The sequence below is a fragment of the Agelaius tricolor genome, unplaced genomic scaffold (genome assembly GCF_023055355.1).
Source record: "Agelaius tricolor isolate 1412-34295 unplaced genomic scaffold, bAgeTri1.0.p SCAF_24, whole genome shotgun sequence".
Classification (NCBI taxonomy): domain Eukaryota; kingdom Metazoa; phylum Chordata; class Aves; order Passeriformes; family Icteridae; genus Agelaius; species Agelaius tricolor.
In genome coordinates this window covers 10,441,656-10,463,417 of record NW_027269284.1, presented here as the reverse complement: position 1 = coordinate 10,463,417, position 21,762 = coordinate 10,441,656, and the positions used below count along the sequence as shown (strand labels likewise).

Below are 21,762 nucleotides of genomic sequence, written 5' to 3'. Positions count from 1 at the left end.
TGAGCCTCACCAAGGCCAGTTTAACCAGCAAAGCCAAGACATGCATTTTCCCTGAGCAGCTCCACACCAGTGGCAGTAATTCTGGGCCAAGAAAGAGGGTGGGAATGCCTGACAGTGGTGGGGAAAAGTTGTTTCCATCCCTCTTCACAGCAGCATCAACTTGGGTCAATAGAAAATAATCCTGAAAGTGCAACTCTCTAGGGTAATATCGTGGCACTCTTGTGCCAAGAATGACAGAGTTGAGCTGGTGCTTCAGCCTGTCATAATCTCCACCTTCCCTTATCCCACCTTCCTGTACCTCTGCTCCTTTTCCCAGCATGGTACTTGGTTTCAGACAGCCAAGTGGAGATCTGGGAGTGACAGCAGAGCTTCTGGACATACTCAATTAGCACACGACAGATCACAGGACTCTGCTGTGTGTGAGTGACCATGCATGGCAGATTAGCAGGGTCTGGCAGACAGGGTAAACCACCTATGCTTCCAATTAAATTATTTCTGTCAAATGTGGAGTCCCTGAAGCAATCAGGCACCTTCTAGATGCAAGTCTGCCTTCTCATTTTACTGCTGCTATAAAGAATAAAGCACATAATCTTGAAAACCATACCTATGTCAATGCTAACCATATGAAAACAAAACTACAATAAATGGAAACCCAGAGAGCCTCTTTAGTATGCATGTTTTCTCAGGGCAGCAAAAATATGTAGATAAAAATCATTTGCCTTTATGTATTATATAGCTGTCATTGAGTTTGTAATGATTTAAGTGACTTAGTCCTCATACCCAAATGGGGAAAACTTTAAAATTGCAGATTTCCTTTGGGTATAAAATGTAATGTTTTCCTTTCCTTATTTTCCAGGGACATCAAACCTGACAACATACTACTGGATGAACATGGTGAGTATTGCTTTCTCTCAGAATCTCTAATTCCTGAGATCCCAGTGGAATGCTCATGACACACTTTGTAAATCAACCTCCAATGTTGAATTCCTACCTAAATCTGGGCTTTCTCAGAAAACCTTGTGGATTTCGTAGTTTTCCCTCCTATTGCCAAAGAAATGTGCAGATCAGAAATTTTCAAGTTCTGAATACAAAGGAATTTAATATGAATTGAGATAAGCAGGGACACATAGTAAAAAGAAGTTAGTATTTTATTAACAGGATTGTGTGGATCACCATAACCCCTTTTTAGGTCCCTACAGAACAGTACCAAGCACTTCATTTTCTCTTTTAGAACTTCTGAAGGGCTAAGAAATTCTACATAGCAAATTATTTCTCATGTAGATATCTAAAATAAACTTTCTAAAATCTAAATAGGGAATTTGGAAATTTGACTGCAAAGTTTCTCTCCATACATGTAGCTCTGGCTTAAATAGCATAAAAAGGAGTAGACAACAATAAACAGCTTTGAACTTTTACTATTAATTCCATGTTCTTAAAGATAAAAGACATGGTATGAAAGAAAAGCAGCTGATTCTTTTAAACTTAAATTTTAAACATGTACTCTCTCCAACAAGTATTTAATTAAAATGTCATGTATCTTCTTGCAACTGTTTATAGGGAAAAACTGAGAAATTTAGGTAAAGAGGGCATTAACCTTGTATCAGTTAGAACAGAAATACATAGAGGAAAAAGCCTAGTTAGAAAAAGGAGATGTGTGCTTGCTACCATGGGAAAGTCTTGTGCTTTGTTTTTGATTTGCAGAACATCTCTGAGAAAATATAATATTGAAATTAATCCAATGATGGCATTATGTTTCAAAATCCATTGTAGAGCTGCTGAGTATACAAGTAAAAGTTGATTAAAGAGGTAACATTCTGCATAGATGATGTTTGTTCCTGGGAACACAAAAGCTAATAAAGCTAAGTGATATTGGAGTTTTAAACCATCTATAACTTCAGCAATTTAATGCTTCAGACCCATAAGTGCTAATGTTCCCAAGACTCTGGTATCAGCAAACAAGCATGAAATAGAAATATCTTGCCTTTAAGTCCTGGTGAATTAAAGATGTCAACAGCAACACAAAATGAGTATGAGTGTATTAAATCTCTGATTGACAGCCTTGGAAGCACAGTCACCTTTATCTCTCCCTGCCCCTCATCAAGGTCAATTAGTGCACAAAACCAGCCTCTTGTGGCTAAAAAACAAACTCTCTTGTGAGAGCCTTCCTATGGGGACTCAGGCATCACAAAGAAGAACCTACACCAGAGTGAGCACAATGATGCAAAATGAAGGGGATTTTTTGTGATTATAAACTATTCAGCAACAAAGTTATCTGCAGGCGGCTTGGAAATTTTGGGATGGATGGCCTGTCTTCTGCAAAGCAGCAGAATACTGCTCCCTCATTGCACACCTGCAGACAAGGGGTGAGAGAACAGACCTCTCCAGACAAGCACACCAATCTTGGTCAGCAGAAATTATCAATTCATGGGTTCAAACAAGCTCAAGGAGCTGTCACTGGTTGGGGAAGGAATTCCCTGAAGCCTGTAAAGGTTCTATACACTTCAACTCACTAAATGTGCACAGTGTCTGTCCCATGCTGATTACCTCAGGCTTACCTTACAGAAGTGAAGCTCTTTTGCAAGAAAAAAGCTATTCTTGAAGTCTTTAACAGCTCTGATTAAGCTGCAACATAACAACACCATTTTAACAAAATCATCAGATTTCACTCAATGGAAAAATATGCACCACAAATATATTTGGCTGCAGAGTAAGCATAACAAATTCACCTAACATGAGCCTAACCAGGTGTACAGGAAGGAACTTTATTTTAGCCTGTGGCCTCTAAGTTGGCTCAACAGTTTCCTATATGCTTGACTTTACCCCCTAGGTCCTCTTGCAGTTCATTAAACAAATTATGCTTACACAAATTATCAAGTAATTGAAGTAATTGGATATGCACAACATTTCTGACTGAGACAAATTCTCAGTGACTCAGATTTCTTTGGCCTCACTGAAGAAACCTATTCTGGCTGAAGTCAAAATTTGGTGTTACACCATTTATATTACCTTACATCTTCAAGCAGTTAAATTGACTAGCTTTCATAGCATATACCAAGAACACATATTATAGATATTTGTGCTCAGTAAAACCAGTTTCACTGTAATTGATCTGTATGGCTTAGGGAACATACCTCAGGAGTACAGAAGTAATGAAAACAAATGATTTTTCTTAAAAATGATCAATCTAATTTACAAATTAAAAAAAAAAAACCAAAAAACAAACCACAAAAACATATACAACATATTCAAAATCATTCTGGCAGAGGAATTCTGGCAGTCTGAATTTTCCATATGCTTTTCATCAAAGCCACATCTCAGGACTGGTCATCTGATGTATGTTCTGATGCATCAGTGGAAATAAATGTTTGATGATTCTGAAAAGCAAAATGCTACATGAGAATGGGATAAGCAGCCATTAAAAATGGTGTTCAGCCCCTGTCAGAGGTTGATTGCATGGTCTCCTGGAGACAATACACATCTAATCTCTGAGGAGAGAAAGTAGGGATGGTTTCAGGGTTCATTCTCTGAACAAGAATCAGGCCCTCTAAGGAAATTAATTCAATCAATAAAGCTCCTTTTTAATGTTTTTTTTTTCTCGGCTTTCCCAGAAAGCTCTTCCTCTTATGACTAACACTAATATCTAATATTAGTAGTAATTCTCTGTTCTGCTAACATATATCTGAAATAGAATTATTCCAGTGACAGCTGAAGTGACTACCTCGTGTTTCAGGGGAGCTATTACAATTGTATTGCACAGAGAAAAACATTTTAGAATTCTCTCAATGACAGAATTCTGGTTCCTCTTCTATTCCTTTCATTTTAATGGTTTAGAACAATGTAACTGAAATGACAGCATTTAGATCTGGAATCTACTAAGTCTGGTCCATGATGTATTTTTGTCTAAATATCAAAGAAATTAAAGATATCTTTAAAAGTTTGCATGATCTATTAACTATGATGTCAAAGAGACATAGAATTTGTCAAATGCAATAAAACAAGCAGTGGTAAACAGAGTAATAAATTGACATTTTCATGAGATGATAACATTGTTCCTACAGTTATTTGGTAGTACCATTGAAATTACCATTGCTAGTGGTTCTGCAGAAATTACAATCTCTGCTTTTGCATCCAGGCTTGGCCTTTTGCTTAGTGACCACACCATCAATACAATCTGTTTACAAAGAGCCTGCAAGAGTTGGAACACCTCTCAGGCAAGCTTTCCACAACATGGTTTCATGCAGCAAAATCCATGCTTGGTTTACTGAGCAAGGACTCCCTGCTAGGTCAGATCCAGCACCTTGGGCAGCATTTTGTTGCAAGTGGTGACAAAAGGAAGCATTTGTGGAACATGCATTTTCCCACTTTGCCATCAGTGTTGCCTATCACCCACAATTTTTTGTGGTAGGATATCAGAGCATCTTTGCATATTCCATTTAGAATGTGAAGAAAATAACTTGTTACTGAGTTAGCTGCCTTCTTGAAGCTGCAGCTGATATTGGCCTTTACAACCTCCTGGAGCAAGAAATTGTAGAAGTTTACCATCCTTCAAGAAAGAAAAGTGTTTTCTTTAATATGTTTTAAAATATGCTTAAAAAAAAAACCTGAAAAAACCCCAAAAAACCAAAACAAAAATGAAAAACTCCAAACATCTAGAATTCCAGGATTTGATGAATAATAACTTGCAATCACCAGATTCAAGATATTCCAAAACTCCTTCAGCACCCTCCTGTCAGCAGAAAGAAGACTCTCAGCTTTTTCAATGTCTCCCTACTGGGAAGATGTTTTCTCCCTCTCTCTCTTGCCATAGGTGGAACAGCTCAGTGATGGGGAAAAGCAAAGGGGCAGCTTTTCCAGCAGTAAACTGTGTCCTACCTCATGTACAGGAGCTGCCTGTTGCTGTATGGGCAGCAGGATGCAGAGGAGCTGTGCAGAATCTACCTTCATGATCCATCCCTTACCTTCCAGAAAGGCATTTCTAACAAAAAAAACCACAATGTATACAACATTTCATGTGTGCTATTTTGGTTTTGTTAAATGAAAAGAAATCTAATTAAAGGGAGAGAAAATAATGCACTGCAGGAGAGGCAGTTTTCATTGCAAATCACCTGTTTGGATCAGTCTGAATGGATGGATGTTTTGCAATGGACAGTCACACTGGCACTCTAATGGAGCCTCACTTACAATGCTGTCATTTAAGTGGCAGAACTTCATATATATTTCTATTTCTATTATCTGTCAAAAAAAGAGAGAGAATATTAGGCTACCAAAATCCTTGCAACCTTTCATTCTACAGTGTACATAGAATTGCTTTAAACTACTGCCATGAGGTTGCTTTATGTTTTTCAGTTATCATTTTCAAGAAGCCTTCAGTCACAGTGTTTTATGATGGCAGAAATAAACTGCAAATATGCTACACTCCAGCCAGCAGGGAGTAGGACACCACCTTGGAATTGTTATGTCCAGCTGGGCTGTGAACACTGATTCTTGTCATGGCAGCCTAACACTTCCCACCTCTTATAAAGGGATGCCTTTCCCTGGCTCACATTTTTTCTCTGCCATGTGTAGAGGGCTTCCTGGCCTGGGCATCTTAGGAAAAAAGTGTTAATAAAATGCAAGCAGTTTTTTTGAAAAAATTGCAGAAAAGTAGGCAAACCATTTCATTGAAGACTTCTACTGTGTCTCATTTGGACAAACAGCTTAAAGTTTAGCAGTGGGAAGTACCTTCTTAAGTACTTCCCCCTTCAAAATCAGGTCAGATCTGGCCAAATTAGGGTCCTCTGGGCATTTCAGTTCACACATGCACAGCTGCACAATTAGAGGTTGGCTGATACATTTCCTGTGGTCTTTGAGCAGGATCTGGGTGAGATTGTTGGAGCAGCCTGACATTTTGTCGAGGCTGTTCTTCCTCCATCAGTCACCAGGGTAAAATCCATCAGTCATTTGTTACACTCTTTTCATCTCTGGCAGCAAACATGATTAAAAACCTCCCTTGCTTAACAACTGCATCATGCCCAAAGCCTGATCCTCTCTGTGGATTGAATGAGACTGAGACCTTGAAAAAAAAACCCCACACAAATTTGTCACTCAGAAGTGTAGCTCAACACATGATCTATTAATCCTGATCTGAGTGCAGAGCTAAGATGGGGAAGGGAGTTCCTTGTCCTCCATGGCACTGCCAGATGTAATCACAGCAAGGATAGCATCTGCATCACCCCACAACACTAGTCCTTGAGCAAAGATACAAAACTTAACAGACTTGTCAAATTAAAGCTTTACATATTTTCAAACTGGATTTCTGTTCAGTTTTTCTGCCTATGACAAACCAGGATTAACAGCTATTACTTCACAGTGGTGGAGCAACTGAGCCTGTGCTTATCATAAACTATCCCAGGAAAAGAGTAATGGAAGGTTTGGCCATTCAGCCTCATTAGTGCAGTTTGAATCATGTCTGGCTGGTCAGGCAGCACATTCTCAGGCTGACTTCTGCCACTTACTGTTCATCTTGCAACCTGCTGTCAAATGAGTGATGATTTAGGATCTGCTCCTGTTATATGCACATCTTCTGCTACTATGGATCTAATATTATACTTATTGTCTCATAAAAATGCCATTTGTCTTCTCCTCTCCCTCTTTGCCCTGAGAAGACTCAGAAAAAGGCTGATGATGACCTGTAGTGGATGCAATTGTAGACAGTGTCACAAGTACCTGAGATGTGAGGGGTGACTGTAGCTGGAGACGAGGCAAATTTCACACCCAGCTTCACATCTGCTTCTGCATGTTACTTCTGAGAAGACAGAGAGAATAACAGAATAACAGAATGGTTCTGGTTGGAAGGGGCCTTCAGGATCATCACATTCCAACCCTCCTGCTGTGGGCAGGAACACTTCAGTCAGACCAGGGCTCAGAGCCCCACCAAGCCTCCCTGAACACTGCCAGGGATGGCCCATCCACAGCCCCCTGGGCAACCTGTGCCAGTGTCTCACCACCCTCCAGGGGGGTCTCTCAAGGACAGAAAGAGAGAAATCACCTCCCTCAGCCTGCTGGCTGTGCCTCCTTTGATGCAGTCCAGGCCAGGGTCAGCCTTCTGCAAATGCACCCTGCTGGGACATTGCCAGGCTTTGGTCCACCAGGGCCCCCCAGCTCTTCCCCCCAAGGCTGCTCTCAATGAGTTATTACCATACCTCCCAATGTGTGTTCATGTCTGACATTGCCTCCATCCACTGCCTTACACTTGGACTTGCTAAACTTCAAGTTAAACTTGCTGAACCCAACTTCAATGGGTTCTTGTGGGCCCATGTGTTATCTTTGTTCATGGCATGAGAAGATTCAGGAGTGATCAGCAAAAACAGTTCAGGAGTGCAGACAGGTAGTGGGTGACAAGAAAACTATTCCATCACTGTGCTTCCAAATTGATTTTTCTAGTTCAGAGTAACATTTAATATTAAGTTTCTATTAATGTGACATATACATCAAATTGTGGGGTTTTTTCCATTATCACTTAAATATTAGATAAAGTGAGGAATATTTGTATGATGTGCTATTTTAACTTCTGTTTTTACTTTGTGTAATTGCAGGACACGTTCATATCACTGACTTTAATGTAGCAACCATTGTGAAAGGCTCAGAAAAAGCTTCTTCTATGGCTGGCACAAAACCCTACATGGGTAAGTTTCCAGTACATTTAAAAATGCAAGAAAAGCCTATATTAAGGCTAACTAATGGTAAAACAAAAAGGATTTTAAGTTGTAAAAGCATAAAATAGATGTGATCACCTTCTTTTTTTGACAGGATATATATGTGTGTCAGCAGTGAAAATCTTCAGAGATGGAGGATGTTGTTTGGATGTTCTTTTATACAGGAGCTTGATCTCTACATTCTTCTAGTCAGGTTCTGTTTGGTTTTGTGAATTCAAATTCAGGAGAATTTGTGTGTTGCTTTCTGTAAATCCCCACACCTTGAGACCAGAATATATGATCTATTTGCACCACAAGAATATATGGTATATCTGCTTAGGTGAAATGAGCAGCACAGGCATGGCATACAGAGCATTAGGAGGTCAAGGGAAAGATGGGAGACAGGGAAAATATTTTTCACTTTTCACACTAATGGATCTGGTCTAAGTTCACCTCAGCTCATGTAGTTGTTCCACTCCTGAAGCCTCCTCCCCACTCATCAGATCTCCACCATGTCCATCAACTTCACAAGAAGAAACAGTACAAAAAAAAATTCTCTCCTTTCCTTTATGAAAGCTATCACACCATCCACCAACTTACTTTCTCTTCATTGCACCTTCCTCACCTCCTAGAAATGTGAAGATGTTGCAAAAGCCCCAGTTGCAGTCTTTACCATTCAGAAAGAGCCAAAGGAGTCACCCTTGCATTTATTTGGAGCTGTAAGAAGACAGCAAAGCTTTTAGAGCTGTAAAAATCCTGTTTCAGATGAAAAGTGGTGGGTAAGGATTCTCTGTTACACAGTTTGGATACCAAAGCTTCAACAAACCAAATATTAAGTAAGTGTGTGACAGATATGGTCAGATATTCATTGGTGCTGCTTTTGCCTTTTAGTTTATACCTTTTATCTTGTGAGGAATTCTAAATTCAGTGAAATTCTACAAGGACTGTTTAGTAGCAGTGACTTCTGATTGTAAGGCTGTATCACTTTCCATGTGGCTTCTCCTGAGAAATTTAGACTATGAGACAAATAGAAAAAAAAACCCAACAGAATTAGGGAGGTTGGCTTTATGGTTGCTGGCAAGCTTCTATTACCAGGAATTCAAACCACAATTTAACCTTGGTGTAACAAGACATGCAGCATGACAAAATAAAAATGGTTTCCAGGAAAAAAAACAGAGTGAATTGATATTGTGTTGTAAAAATGCCCTAGCTGTTCTGATTAAGATGACTATCTTGTAATGCTAAGCATGGTGTGAGTCAGCTCCTGCAACCTTTGTTTAATCCCACTTCACATTAGCTCAAAATATTTCAGCCTGAAATATTCCCTGCCTATTTCCCTACTTATTAAAAGTTCATGCAGAATGCACTGTACCTGAACCTGAGTGTTTCTCTAGAAACTCTGCCAGTTTCCATATTCCCTCCCTCCCAGCCAATTCATTCAGACAAGTGAAATACCCACCACACATAGGAGCAGAGACAGGGACAGCAGTATGTGTGAAAAGAGCAAGGCCACCAGGCTGGCAATGCAGGACAAGGCAATGCAGGACAAGGCAATGCAGGACACTTCCAGCTGCTTCTGCTGCTTCTGCAGCTTTTCCTTGCGGGAATCCATAATATCAGAAAGTTTTGGGAAAGGTGGAAAAGGCAGGCCTCAGAGACAGCAGAACTGTGATTAGAGCTAAGCAGTAGCCATGAGATAGATCAGCAGAAAAATCATGTAAAATGTAGAAAAGTAAGGACAAATAGAACAATGGTCTGTGTACTAACTCTTGTCTAGAATAACTTTCTAAGCTACAGAAAAGTTTATCTAGCAAGATATTAGGAAATTTTAAGTTCAGTAATGGAGCTCTGTGCATTGTGTTTTAAAGCATACATGCAGGTATTGTATTCAAAATAAGCAGGCATTGTTTTAACCAAAGGTACATGTGCTTATAGTGGCAGTATGGAACTACTGTCAATATGCTTTTCCTTTGTGTGATTGGTTAAACAATTTATAAAGTAAGTTGTAACATAAAGTTCTTGGTCTGCTGCCTGGGATGTGAGCTGGTGTCATCTTCCCATTGTCATACCCATGTAATGAGACTGATGCTGGAAAATAAAACAGCTCAAGGCATGTTCCAAGCAGTCCTGGCTGGCAATATTCCTCTCAAAGCCAGTGACTTGAAAAGCTGAAAGGAGATCAACTTCTTAGAGTTTGGGGGTCCTCCAAGTTTGTCTTATGTTTTCAGGTGGCTGAGACTGTGGAAAGCAGTGTGTGCCCTCTGCTGATTTGGGAAACCTGTGTGCCACCCGTGCCTGATTTTACCTTCACAAGTTCACTGCTCCAACCTTTTACAATGCCTGTGACTGAGGGTGTTGCCAAGGCTTTGCTGTAGGAATAGCTCTTTGTAAACTTGTACAGTTTCAGGCTGTCATCCTGCCCTGGCAAGCAATGCAAAATGTCCTTTGGGACCAGGCTGGCTTTTGGCAGGCACAGCTGCTGCCAGCAAATGACCACAAGCACTGAGGAGGATCCCTCCATTGTGCAGGGGATGTGGGGAGCCAGGGCAGGGCAGGACGTGGTCCCTGTGCATGGGCTGCTCTGTGCAGCTGTGACTCCTCCTGCCTGCAGAAGGATTTTACTTTGGCCTCTTGTGAGAGAGGGAAGTGTGTGTTTGCTGGCTGGAAGCACCTCTGTAAGGCCTTGCTACTTTCAACACTGTTCCATCTTTATGAGTGGAAAAAACCCCAAAAACCAAATAAAAAGAAATTTCTTCAATTTCTCCCTTTTGAACAAGGCTGCAAGAAATATCTGTGTGTCTCAAATATGCTCTGTGCTGGGCACCCATATGCAATGAGAGCCCTCAACCTGAGCAATAGAATGCACAACTACAGACTCAAAAGTTAAACAATAAAACACATCTGAAAACATGACAGGTGTCACCTTTCTTTTATTCCTCACTTTGGTAAATTTATGTGTGTTTGAGTCCTATAGCATATGCTTTTTCCTTATTGAAATGTTTTGGAATGATCAATTTCTATAGATCTGTGTATGATTGCTGAGTGTTGCAAAACCTTTCCATTCACAAGCTATATTTTGGTGGGGGGTTTAAGGTTCATTGGTTTTTTTTTTTTTTTAATGTGGTTTTTTGTGTTGTTTTGGTGCTGTTGTTGCTTATTTTTGTTTTAGTATTTGGGAGCTTTTGGTTTCAGTGGTAGGAAGGTTTGGGGGGACCAGGCAGAGTCTTTGATGTTTTTCTCAGCCAGAGACTGAAGATATTAAAATGATGCACTGTGACTTTACCTCAAATTGAACCAATAAAATACATTTTATTACACAAATACACCTGACAAAAATCCAAAGTCAATAAAATCAGTCATAAATTATGTGAAAGGTTTCAGCTACCCCATTCCTATCTCACAGGCTTGTTATCTCAGGTTTTCACAGCTCCTTTCATAGGCTGCTGTCATGGTGAAGAATGACTGTATGCCTGAGATTACCAAACTATTGTGGATTTACACTGGTCCACTGAACTTCTAAAATGTATGAGTCATCCATATTTATTAATTAATATGCTGTAGGTGTACAACTGAACTCAGAGGAAAGCCAGTGGATGTCCTGGTATAAACATTTCACAGAGAAAAAATTATCCCATAGAGCTAAATTTGTTTCTCAGATGCTTAAAATATAGCAGGGAAAATTTTGAACTGAGTTTTCAAAAGTCATCATTCTTTGGTCTTTCTTGGACTCAAACAGTGCTCTGAAATTAAATGCTGTTTTGCAGCTCATTGCCTTTTGAATGCAGTTAAGGCAGTGTTTAGGTTTTTAAAAATCCTACCTTTATCCTACAGGGGGTTTGACTGCCTGTCTGCAGAGTTTCTCTGGTCATATCATTACCTGGCCTTTTGATCCCAGGGAAATCTCATGATGTTAACATGACAAGGGAGGCTTCTCTGTTCTGATCAGCAAGAACTAAGAGTGGCTGTGTGAGACTCTGAGGTGCTGAAATAAATATTTTCCACACTGATGGGATTTTCAGCTCATGCTAGGAGCTAGGTGGCTGAAGGGATTAAACACACACCATTATTGAATCCCTTAAACACTGTGATGTTTACACACATGTCAACATGTGTGATTAAACATAGTCAGGTTTTGGTTCCACTCTGACACTAATGAGTAGGAGCATAAGCATCTGAGGAGCCTCAGGAGATCAGGAAAGAAGTTACTACCTCCAGCTGCTCTTTGTGCTCTCTGACCTGCTAGGATCCTTTAACATCTTCCAGCAGAACTAGTAATAAAATCATTTCTTTGACTATTTCAGTTAATAAATACCCCACTCTGAGTTCAAGAGGTAGTTTTGGTTTGGGCTTTTTTTGTTAAATTGTTTGTTTGTTTATTTATTGCCTGCCTAAAAGGGCCAGGAGTGCTGTGGAGCTCTGGAAGCAGATCTGAGGGGAGAAGAGGTGCAGCAGAGATGGCAAACAGGCTCCAGCAAGGCCCTGCTGCCCCTTGGATAACTCCTGGTTAACCTCCAGGTTTTTGCATGCATAAACTGGTGCAAAGATATTTTCTAACCTGCAGGGAGTGTGTGATGCAGGAGCCTGGAACAGTCCTTCTGCTGTGGCAGGTACAGTCTGTCCTGAAAATCCCATTACACAGACCCACTAATTTCAGTACTGGGCAGAACAGCTGCTGGCTATACACTGGAACAATCTTCCAAACACCAAATGGATATTTTTGGACAAAATCCCTTCTAAAAATTGCTAGAAAAACTGGCCCTGCAGCCACTGTGAGCTTTTTGTATGGAGTAACAAAGGTGCTTGTGTACAATTTCATGTTCAATAATGGGAGACCATGACTTGCTCGTTGCTGCTGGGCTTTCTTTCAGCAGGGGCAGCAACTCAAGGTTGTTTCTCTGGGGCTGATCCAGATGTTCAGCCACCAAGGGCTTCTCTGTGCAAGGTCAAGAAATGAGTTCTGTTCAGTGGTTGAGTAAAGCAGGGGGTTGTATGAGGATAGCAGGCTGAATAAGGGCAAGAGAGGTTATATAGCCACATGGAAAACTAATAAGGCATTCTAAATGCCATGTCTGTTTTCAGGTAATGGTATCTAAATTATTTACTTTGATTGAATAATTGCATTAAGTATGAGTATTAAAACTGTTGAGGTGTATAATGTGAATAATGGTGCAAAATCAGTTACATGGCTATAACAAGTAAAAATCTCATGCTAGAAAATTGCCATCCCAGCATGCCCAGGCTTTAAGCAGAATTTTGCCTTATAAAATAGAAGTTAGCAGCTGGCTAGTCTAAAGCTCTGAGTCAGAAGGCTGACCACTATAATTTAGACCTTTTTAGCACATAAGAAAGTAAACACTAGGAGCTAAATTGATAGTTTACCAAATCCACATTTCTATTCAGGGAGAGGGAAATTGTTTTCTTCCATTTTGCTCTTGAAACAGCTTCTACTCTGGATAGAAGATCACTGGTTATAATTGTAGTTTGATTTCTGTTTTTTATTTAAACCATGATCCAGAAAAATTACTGACCCCTGAATTTACTTCTCAGGGGAAAGTGAAAATTACATTATCATCACAGTGCTGAGAAAGCAATTAATATTTCACTGAAACATCTCAGTTCAAGGTTCTTGGAATATTATTCCAAAAATCAAGTTCATTTTTTATTCAGCTCAATCTGTCATGCCTTAAGCCTGATTCAGCAAGGTGAAACTATAGATGTGTTCTATACATCATCATTCACAAGTTTGTTAGATGTAAACATCCAACCTTTTAACAGCTTGTCCTGTGCTAGTCAAAATATTGCTTATGCTGTGTGTATTGTATATATGGGCATATATCAATTTATACACACCATTTTTTCCCCAAGATTGGGGACTAAGATGTGGAAGGAGAGTGATACCTGGAAGTGTGATATTATGCTGAATCTCAGCTAATGACTCTGGAATGTATTTTCCAATCTGCAATCTCGGGCACTGCAGTAAGACCCACACCACTGAAGTGTGTTTTGCTGTAATGACTACAGCAGAGTGTGTTGCTTTGCAACCCCCCCAGTAAACCACAAACCTCTGATTCCTCTCACTGACATGTAGGGTGTCTGCTGAGATGCAAATGGACATCAGAGAGCTGTAGCTCGACAAGTGGATGAGCACTGTCAGGGATTTCATTCTTTAGAAATGTTTTGGACATACCCACCTGAACTGGATCTATTAAAAAAAAATACAAAACCAAAACCACTTGGGATTTTGTTTGTTTTTTTTTTTCATTTTCAGTTTCTCATATTGATAACACTGGCACAGGGCATTGTGCAGGAACTGATGACCAGAAGTCATTGGCAATATTTAGCTTTTCAGCTAAATTACAGCTCCTTACAGTAATCCCTCTTGCAAGACTGACTTGCAAGTTATGGCTTAAAGAGACTGATTTGTTAGTTTGTAGATGCTCCATCAGAAATAACAGCAGCTTTTCTTTTTGCCAACCAAGAGACAGACCTCAAATTGATCTTTCTATCATGGACAGCATTTTCAAACTCACCTTTGAGCACCAAATTAAAAATAGTCTGAATTTCAGAGACCCAAACCACTTACAATTTATGAAGTTGTGGTACCAATGAATACTCTGCAGATTTTCAGAAACCCTACTTAAAGCACTTTATTCTTTGTACAAAATGGACTTTTACAATGGGAATAAAGAGCGAAAATTTTGTTTAGCATTATTTGCATTTACATTGATATTCTCTTTTATTTCAAGCTCATGAATCACATTGTTAGATACTAATATCTTTCCACAAACAAAGGTAGATAATTACCAACCAGCTATATAAAATTTCTTTTTTTATAACTTTATTTTTGTTGCAGATCTCTAGGAAAATATGTATGCAATATGAGATGCATCATCTACATAACTCACATTGCAGATCATATGACTGGTATGAAAATTCCAGAGGATAGTTATATACATGAATGGATTTGTCAGAAATTACTCCCTTTTGCACAAGCCTACAGGACAGGAGTGAGGATACCCCAGTATGCCATAACTTCTGAGATGGATGCAGACCCACCAGATTTGCTTTCACATTCAATTTGTTCATAGGTTGTCCTCTAGTATGGTTTCATTTTAGAGAGAAATAGCCATTTATTTACTTTCTACACTCTGCAGCAGTATGGCATTATTAAAAAGATACAGTGCAAAAGCATCAAAAGATACATGTCTGAAGAGGATTTATTTTAATTTATTAGTTGGAAAAAAGTATTGACTGGAAATTTTTATTGGGGACAAGCAAGAAATGCACTGAAGCACGCAATACATTACAAATGTGGATTATTTATATAACTTTTCAAGAAAGCAAAGCAGGTAAACAATGAAATAATGAAAGTGTATTATTAATAGAAAAATATAGATGCAGCAAAGAAACAATAGAAGGACTTTTAGCTCGGCTAGTTGCCAAAGTTAGTATGTGCAATTACTCATTACTATATAAGACAAAGAGACATTCCTGAGTTTATTTCCTCTGTTAAAATTAGTACAGATATCCCATCTTGGAATGGCATTGATATTTAAAGGGTGTTTCTTTGTCATTTTCAAAAAGTTGCATGAAGGGTGTCAGATCACACTTTGCAAAACATGAAAAGCAATAACCCAAACAAAAAAAAAACATGTTGCTTCTGAGTTCCAGACTTGAAAGTCCCAGTTCTTTGTGTGACAGGTTTTCCAGGTGTCTGAGCACCTGGGCAGAGGTGAGGAGCCAATGCAGCTCATGATGGCTGCCCAGAGGAAGAAGCTGCACAGATCCCACTGAGGCTTTCTGGCCTCTGTTACCCCACTCAGATGTGCTATGAGGAGCTGTCTGAGCTCCATTAGGGTCACAGGACTGTGAGGTGAGTGGTGATAGCAGGGCCCTCAGGGGCCTCTGCTCCAGCTCTGCTCAAAGCAGGGTGGGCGGTGAGGCTGGACCAGGCTCCTGCTGTTGGGTATTCTTCAGGAAGCTCTAGGAATATGCAGTTCCCCACCACATCAAAGAAATTGAGTCAGGGGAAACTGTGAGGACCTGTGGGATCCACCAACTGCAACACTTCTCTACTTTTCTTTGAATTCACTCTTGCTGCTAGACTTGCTATTACTTGATTTATCCTCACTGTTTAACAGTTGAGCTCCTGCCATGCAAACGTCAGCTGCCTTTCCCCTAAGTGTGTGTGATTGCAGCTACAGCTCTTGGCCAAAACCAACTGCAGGATCACACCTAGTATTAAACCCATTTATTTTCCTGAAAAGCCTTTGTTTAGTGGAAACTTCTAAAAGAAAAAGATATGAAACTTTTTTTCTTGCAGGTATTCTTACTCTTGTTTACACAAACTCTTGAAGGCAGAATACTTCTGCCTGTGTAGATGCATGGGGGTAAAAGATGAAATATTCTTCTCATCCTAAATCTGTTATGGCAAGAGAGGATATGTTCACAACAGGCACACACAGCAGAGCTCTTGCCTTTGCTCCAAGCTGGCAAACTCAAATCTGATCATCCTTTGGAAGAACCTACCCAGAGCAGGCTGCAGGATGGCTGTCCAAGCAGATCCTGGGATCAAGTTCAAATTTTAAAAGATTACAGATAATTAAGTAATGGTTTTAAAGAAAATCAATGCAGAATGTAATCTTTCCTTATAGAGTTTTTATTTGCTTTTATCCTAACCAGTTTGCACTCTGAATTGGTTCCCCAGGCATACTTATTTCTTACAGAAAAATCCAATATTATGTCCTATATTTCATAGCTCTAGTTCTTCAGAGCTTGGTAAATTCCATGACTTGGAGGGTCTGCTGTCTTTCTGTAAGATCATGCTCTGTTTCTGAATGAGCAGGCAAACGCCAAAAGTCTGCACACAGCCTGGAGCCCTCTGTTTGCACCTAATGTCTCAGTTAAAGAAGACTTTTAGACACATTAAGCACAAGCTAAGTGTGAAATGGGTATTCAACAGCCCTGTCCAACTAGAGAAAGGTCTTTTGGCTTCAACAAGGTTGAGATTTCACCCTGAGAAAAAACCTGAATATAGGATACTGCAAATCATATTGCACCCTCTGCCAGTCCCCCCACCATGGGAAGAGAGTGTTTACAATCACTTCACTGGAGCTGATAGAATGCAGAGAGGCATTCCAGCTGGACTGAAAATAATGCTGTTAAAGTGGGCAAAAAGGGGCTTTAAAAATCAGGACCTTATCTGCTCAGATTCTGTCCTCAGAATGCCATCAGCTTAAGGTGAGAAAACAGCTTTAAAACTCCAGGGCAAAATAAAGCACTTTCTGCTGATCTGCTTAATGTAGGATGAGTTGACCTTGAGAATTTTAGAACAATAAAATAAAATAAAAGTCAATAGCTCAGTCATTAAATTAGCAAAACAGCTGCACCAGCCTGGCAATGTCATAGGTTACATCAATAAAGTACTTTCACCTCTATCTCACAGAAATCAGATAGTGATCTGTCTCATTAATAAAATGTTAAAGCTATAAAAGAGATAGTGAAACCAGCATTACACCTGTGTAGTTCAGTAAAAATGCCAAAAGGCTATTTTCTGTAATGAGGTATTGTACATCATTTAGGCAAAGTGGGCAAAAACCATAACAAATGGGGCTAAGTCAAGCAAACCTTCACTACAAGGTTTCTGTGGTGATATTCAAAATGTAAGTTTGGTGCCTGATGTGCAATTTAAGTGCATTGATCCACAAAAGTAATACAAAGAATCCTTCTTATGCTCTCACCACCTGTGTGATACACTGCACACCTGTAGGATGTGCCTGCACACCAGCAGCACACAAATAAGAGTTAAAATACACATGAAGATATAGCATGCCAGGGGAAGCTATGTCATCTGGATGTGAGGAAGAGTTAACTCAGTGTAATGACTCGTGTCATTGTTGTTTTATGTCATACTGAATCACAGCACAAGTTTTCCTCTGCCAGAGATCCATGGTCACCTATTCTCCAAACACGTATATTCCAGAAAAAATGTTTATTTAGGTGCCTACAGATCTCATACCAAACATGTTTAGACATGATCCTGCTGGTCAAAGAGTATAAGACCACTTTCATACATTCACTGTTTTTATCCCCCAGATCAGAGTTTTGCCATAACTAATGAATGGATGCTGAAATCTTCTATTCTATTTGGCTCTTGAAGACTTTCTCAAGTCAGCTCTGGAGCTGTAAATTATTAGGTTGCCATCCATAATGCAAAGACTGCAAAAACTCCTCTAAGAGGAATGCCTTTCCATTTATTAAAATGCTTCTCTAAATGCCATAAATAGTCAAATCCCAAGCTGCCAGTCAGAAGGGTGACCAGACTGCATCATTCACTGCAGTGTGCACACCACAAAGTGAGGCCATGGTAATAAGTGCTAATGTGGTAAATTGGCCTCACTATCATGGCCAGAAGAGGCTCACATGGTAATTGTAATCTAGCATGATGTTACAGCTGGGGACAGTGCTGTTTATAAAATCTCCAGTGAAAATGTTGTTTTAACAAAGTGTACTGAGATTCTGCTGTTAAATCATTAGAAAAGCATGACCAAGTTTTCATTTCACTTCATTTCATTTCATTTCATTTCATATCCACTCTTATTTTTATCTGGTTTTCTGAAGAAATTACAGTAACATTATTTAGTACAGGTTTTTTTCACGAAATTAAGACAAAGTGGACCCTTGTTTTGAAAATATCTTTTCTTTTCATCCACAGAAGTTTATGGAAGTCATTACTTCATTGACAGAGTGTTTTCTTCCAGTTGTGACAGTTTCTCACATCATAAAATCAGTGCCAGGATTTCTAAGTACCAGTTTCCTGTGTTGAATGCCTCTAAAACCTGTCTGATTAGTTCTATCCAAATGTAGAATAAGGATGAGATTTACCATATTCAACACCTTCATCAATCACGAAGAATCACCTCACTTGCAGATATTTCTCCTGTAAAATGTTTACATTACCCTAAATGTACTAAGTCACACTTCAGACCTAGAATTCCCCTCCTATTACTTATTTTTATTCACATAACTTAAAACTTAAATGAACCAAGTAAGAATTAACATATGAAATGACTGAATTTGAAATACCCTGTCTGGCAAAGGTTGCTTGTTATGAGTAAAACAAGGCACTGAAACTTCACCCTGAAAATGCTGTGCTTCTAAATCTATTTAATTCCAGTTTGTCGACTCCTTAATCATTTTTCAGCTGTGAAATAATACTCATAGTCTAACCTTAATGAAATGCTTTTTTGTTCTATTTGATTTACTGTTTTAGCTCCAGAAGTGTTCCAGGCTTTTATGGATGGAGGTCCAGGATACTCGTACCCGGTAGACTGGTGGTCGCTAGGAATTACAGCATATGAATTACTGAGGGGCTGGGTAAGAATGATGGAGTTTGTTGTTATCTTACAAAAATCTCAAGTTTGCAGTGGCCTTGAGTGCACTCTTCAGGATAAAATTTGAGTGTTCAAGGCCCAGGTCAGGAATGTTGTCCTGGTTCTTTCCCAGCTGAAAACACTCTTGGCAAAGTTTCACCCCATATTCAAATACATTATGGAAACTTGCCTCAGTTTGGCTAAGGAAAGGCCTAATGTTTAACAGCTTCTTTATAATGCTGAATTGCAAGCAATGGTATTTTTTTTCAAATAGAAGTTGAGTTACTTCACACTCTATTTTCTCTTTGATTCTCTTGGCTAATACCATAAGAGATCTAATCTAATTTCCTAAGATGCTTGGCCCAACTACAGAAAACGCTTAGTGCCAGTGCATTTGTCTCTTATCTAATCAATTATGTGAATAAGCTTAATGAAAAATCTTCCTGAGCATGGTCTAATATCACAGAAGATAATGGAAAACTCTTTTCCATTTTGTTTCAAAGGATTTCAGTCAGTTGCTTCAATATTTACTATTCCCCACAGAAAACAGTAATTTAGATGCTATTTCAGGATGATGACGTAGCTAAAGCAGCTGTTTGGGGTTTTTAAAATTATTTTTCATGCCTGTTTTGGAAAGTGGATTGCATTGCAGTATGTTTTTTTATATTATTACACTAATACAGTTTGGCTACCTTGTCTTGCCAGACAATGCATCCCACAAAGATCTCACAATTTCATGTAGAAGAACAGATAAAGGAAAATAGAAATAAGAAATAATTATTCTTACTTTTAATGGAAAATTTAATTTCAGAGTGTCTGCATACTGTTACTTCAGAAGCTAATTTTTTCAAAGGCCTAAAATTTGGCCAATCTATTTTATATTTCTGTAGGAAAAACAAAAGTCATGCTCCTGAGACAAAGATCTTTCCCATGCAAAGATTGTTTCTTCTCTCAAAGTAGAGGAGTATTAAACACCTTTCTTAGCAAAAGCAACAAACTAACAATTATTATCAATTTTTCTCTACCATAATTCTTAAACTTTAGGGAGTTTTTGGACTGACATTATTCCTGGAATGGAGAAGTTAAAGTCTGGCAATGATAAGCATAATACATCCTCAGTCCTAGTCACAGACAGTAGTTCTAGCTGCACTTACAGTAAATTAAGAGATCATTCTGATAGTTTTATATCAACCCTTTCACCAGTGACTGTCTCCAAGAAAGGAGAGCAATGAATGATTGTTAATGAAAGCTGAACTCCCAAGACTAATCACAAAAGATCACTTTGATGTGACAATTCACTTTAAAAATGAAAAATTATATAGGATGATATCCGTTTGCCAAGATCCATACAGTCTTTCCTGAATAAGTCAGTCTGGCTACAAACAAAGCACAGTTGAGATTGAATCAATTTCTTGTTAGGTTTTTTATAAAATAAAAACATTGCCATCTGAACTTGCTCAAGTCACCCAAGCCTGCTGCTTGTTTTCTCCTGACGAGCAGCTCTTGGCTACCAAGCCAGCCAGAGGATGGCTTGGCAGCTCACACCACTGTATGGACAAGGAAAAGGTGTGCATTTTCCAAATTTTTGTAGTCTAAACAAGGCCTAAACTGACACTAGTGATGACAAGAGAAGCAGCAGTGGGTTGAGGAGATGTGCTTAACCCGAGGCACGCTGCCGTCAACAACTGCGAGCTCCGAAGCCCCATCTGCCACAGCAGCAGATGGCTCTGGAGGCACAGTTTGCACACAAGGCTGAGAGCTAAACCTGCAGGCATGCAGTGCCTGCTCCTCCAGGCTCCCACAGCTCTGTTCAGCAGAGGAAACAGCCCCACTGCCCCCTGAGCATGGGGGCTCTCGGAGCTGCCCACCCGAGCCAGCAGCAGCAGCCCTGGGCAAGGAGGAGGCTGTGGCACGGGGCAGAGGCACAGGACATGGGGCTTTCTGCAGATGGAGCCTGGGGAAAGGCAGGAGCCAAGGAAGGAAGGAGCATTAGAAATAAGAAACATCACAAATTTCATTTTCTACCTCGGAGCTGTGCATAGCATATGATGCTGACAGCCTGAATTCAAGAGGTGATAAGTAAAAGAAAAATGAGTAAAAATTAGTTGTTTTTCATTGAGATGAATATTTGGTTTTATTTGCATCTGCTGCTCAGGGTGATCAAGGCATTCCAGCCATTCTCATTTCTGGCTTCCCACTGCTGGGCAGCCAAAACCATGTTCTGCTTGAAATGGACCTGTAGATAAAGGAGCATGTTGTGTCCAGTACAGAGCTTTCTGCACCATTTTTGGTTACCCATAGTACAGCTGACATTTCTCAATAAGTTATAGGTACATTTTTCTCCTTATCCAGCTGCTGGTAAAAAAGCTAGCAAGAAAAAAATAAGTTAATACAGCTTTGCATCAAACATCGGTCTTTTCACAAAGTCCATGAAATTAAACTGTAATTAAACTGTATGATGCAAACCATGCCACTTGTCAGTCTGTTCCTGAGCTATAGACAACTGCTAAAATGCTGCAATAAATGTATATACCGTGAATTCAGTAGAGACAAAGTGAAGGAATGAGTATTAGGTGGGATTCCCAGATTCTGACTTCCACTGCAATGTGATCAATTAATAACAAACTTTGATACAAAATCCTGAACAAAAGCAAACCAGATTTTTTTTCCTTTTTCCACAAAATATAACTGAAGGGATTTTTGAGTGGATTGAATAG

General features: G+C 39.5%; 1 protein-coding gene across 2 annotated transcripts in view; it reads left to right on the top strand.

The window, feature by feature from the left end:
- The window catches only part of STK32B (serine/threonine kinase 32B), a 157,917-nt gene that overhangs the window by 109,249 nt on the left and 26,906 nt on the right, over nt 1-21,762 (top strand). For both annotated transcript variants that reach the window (XM_071447318.1, XM_071447319.1), the window contains exons 5-7: nt 857-894; nt 7,575-7,664; nt 18,946-19,049. In XM_071447318.1, coding sequence (XP_071303419.1) covers nt 857-894; nt 7,575-7,664; nt 18,946-19,049 — 232 coding nt within the window. The remainder of the gene's footprint in view (nt 1-856; nt 895-7,574; nt 7,665-18,945; nt 19,050-21,762) is intronic.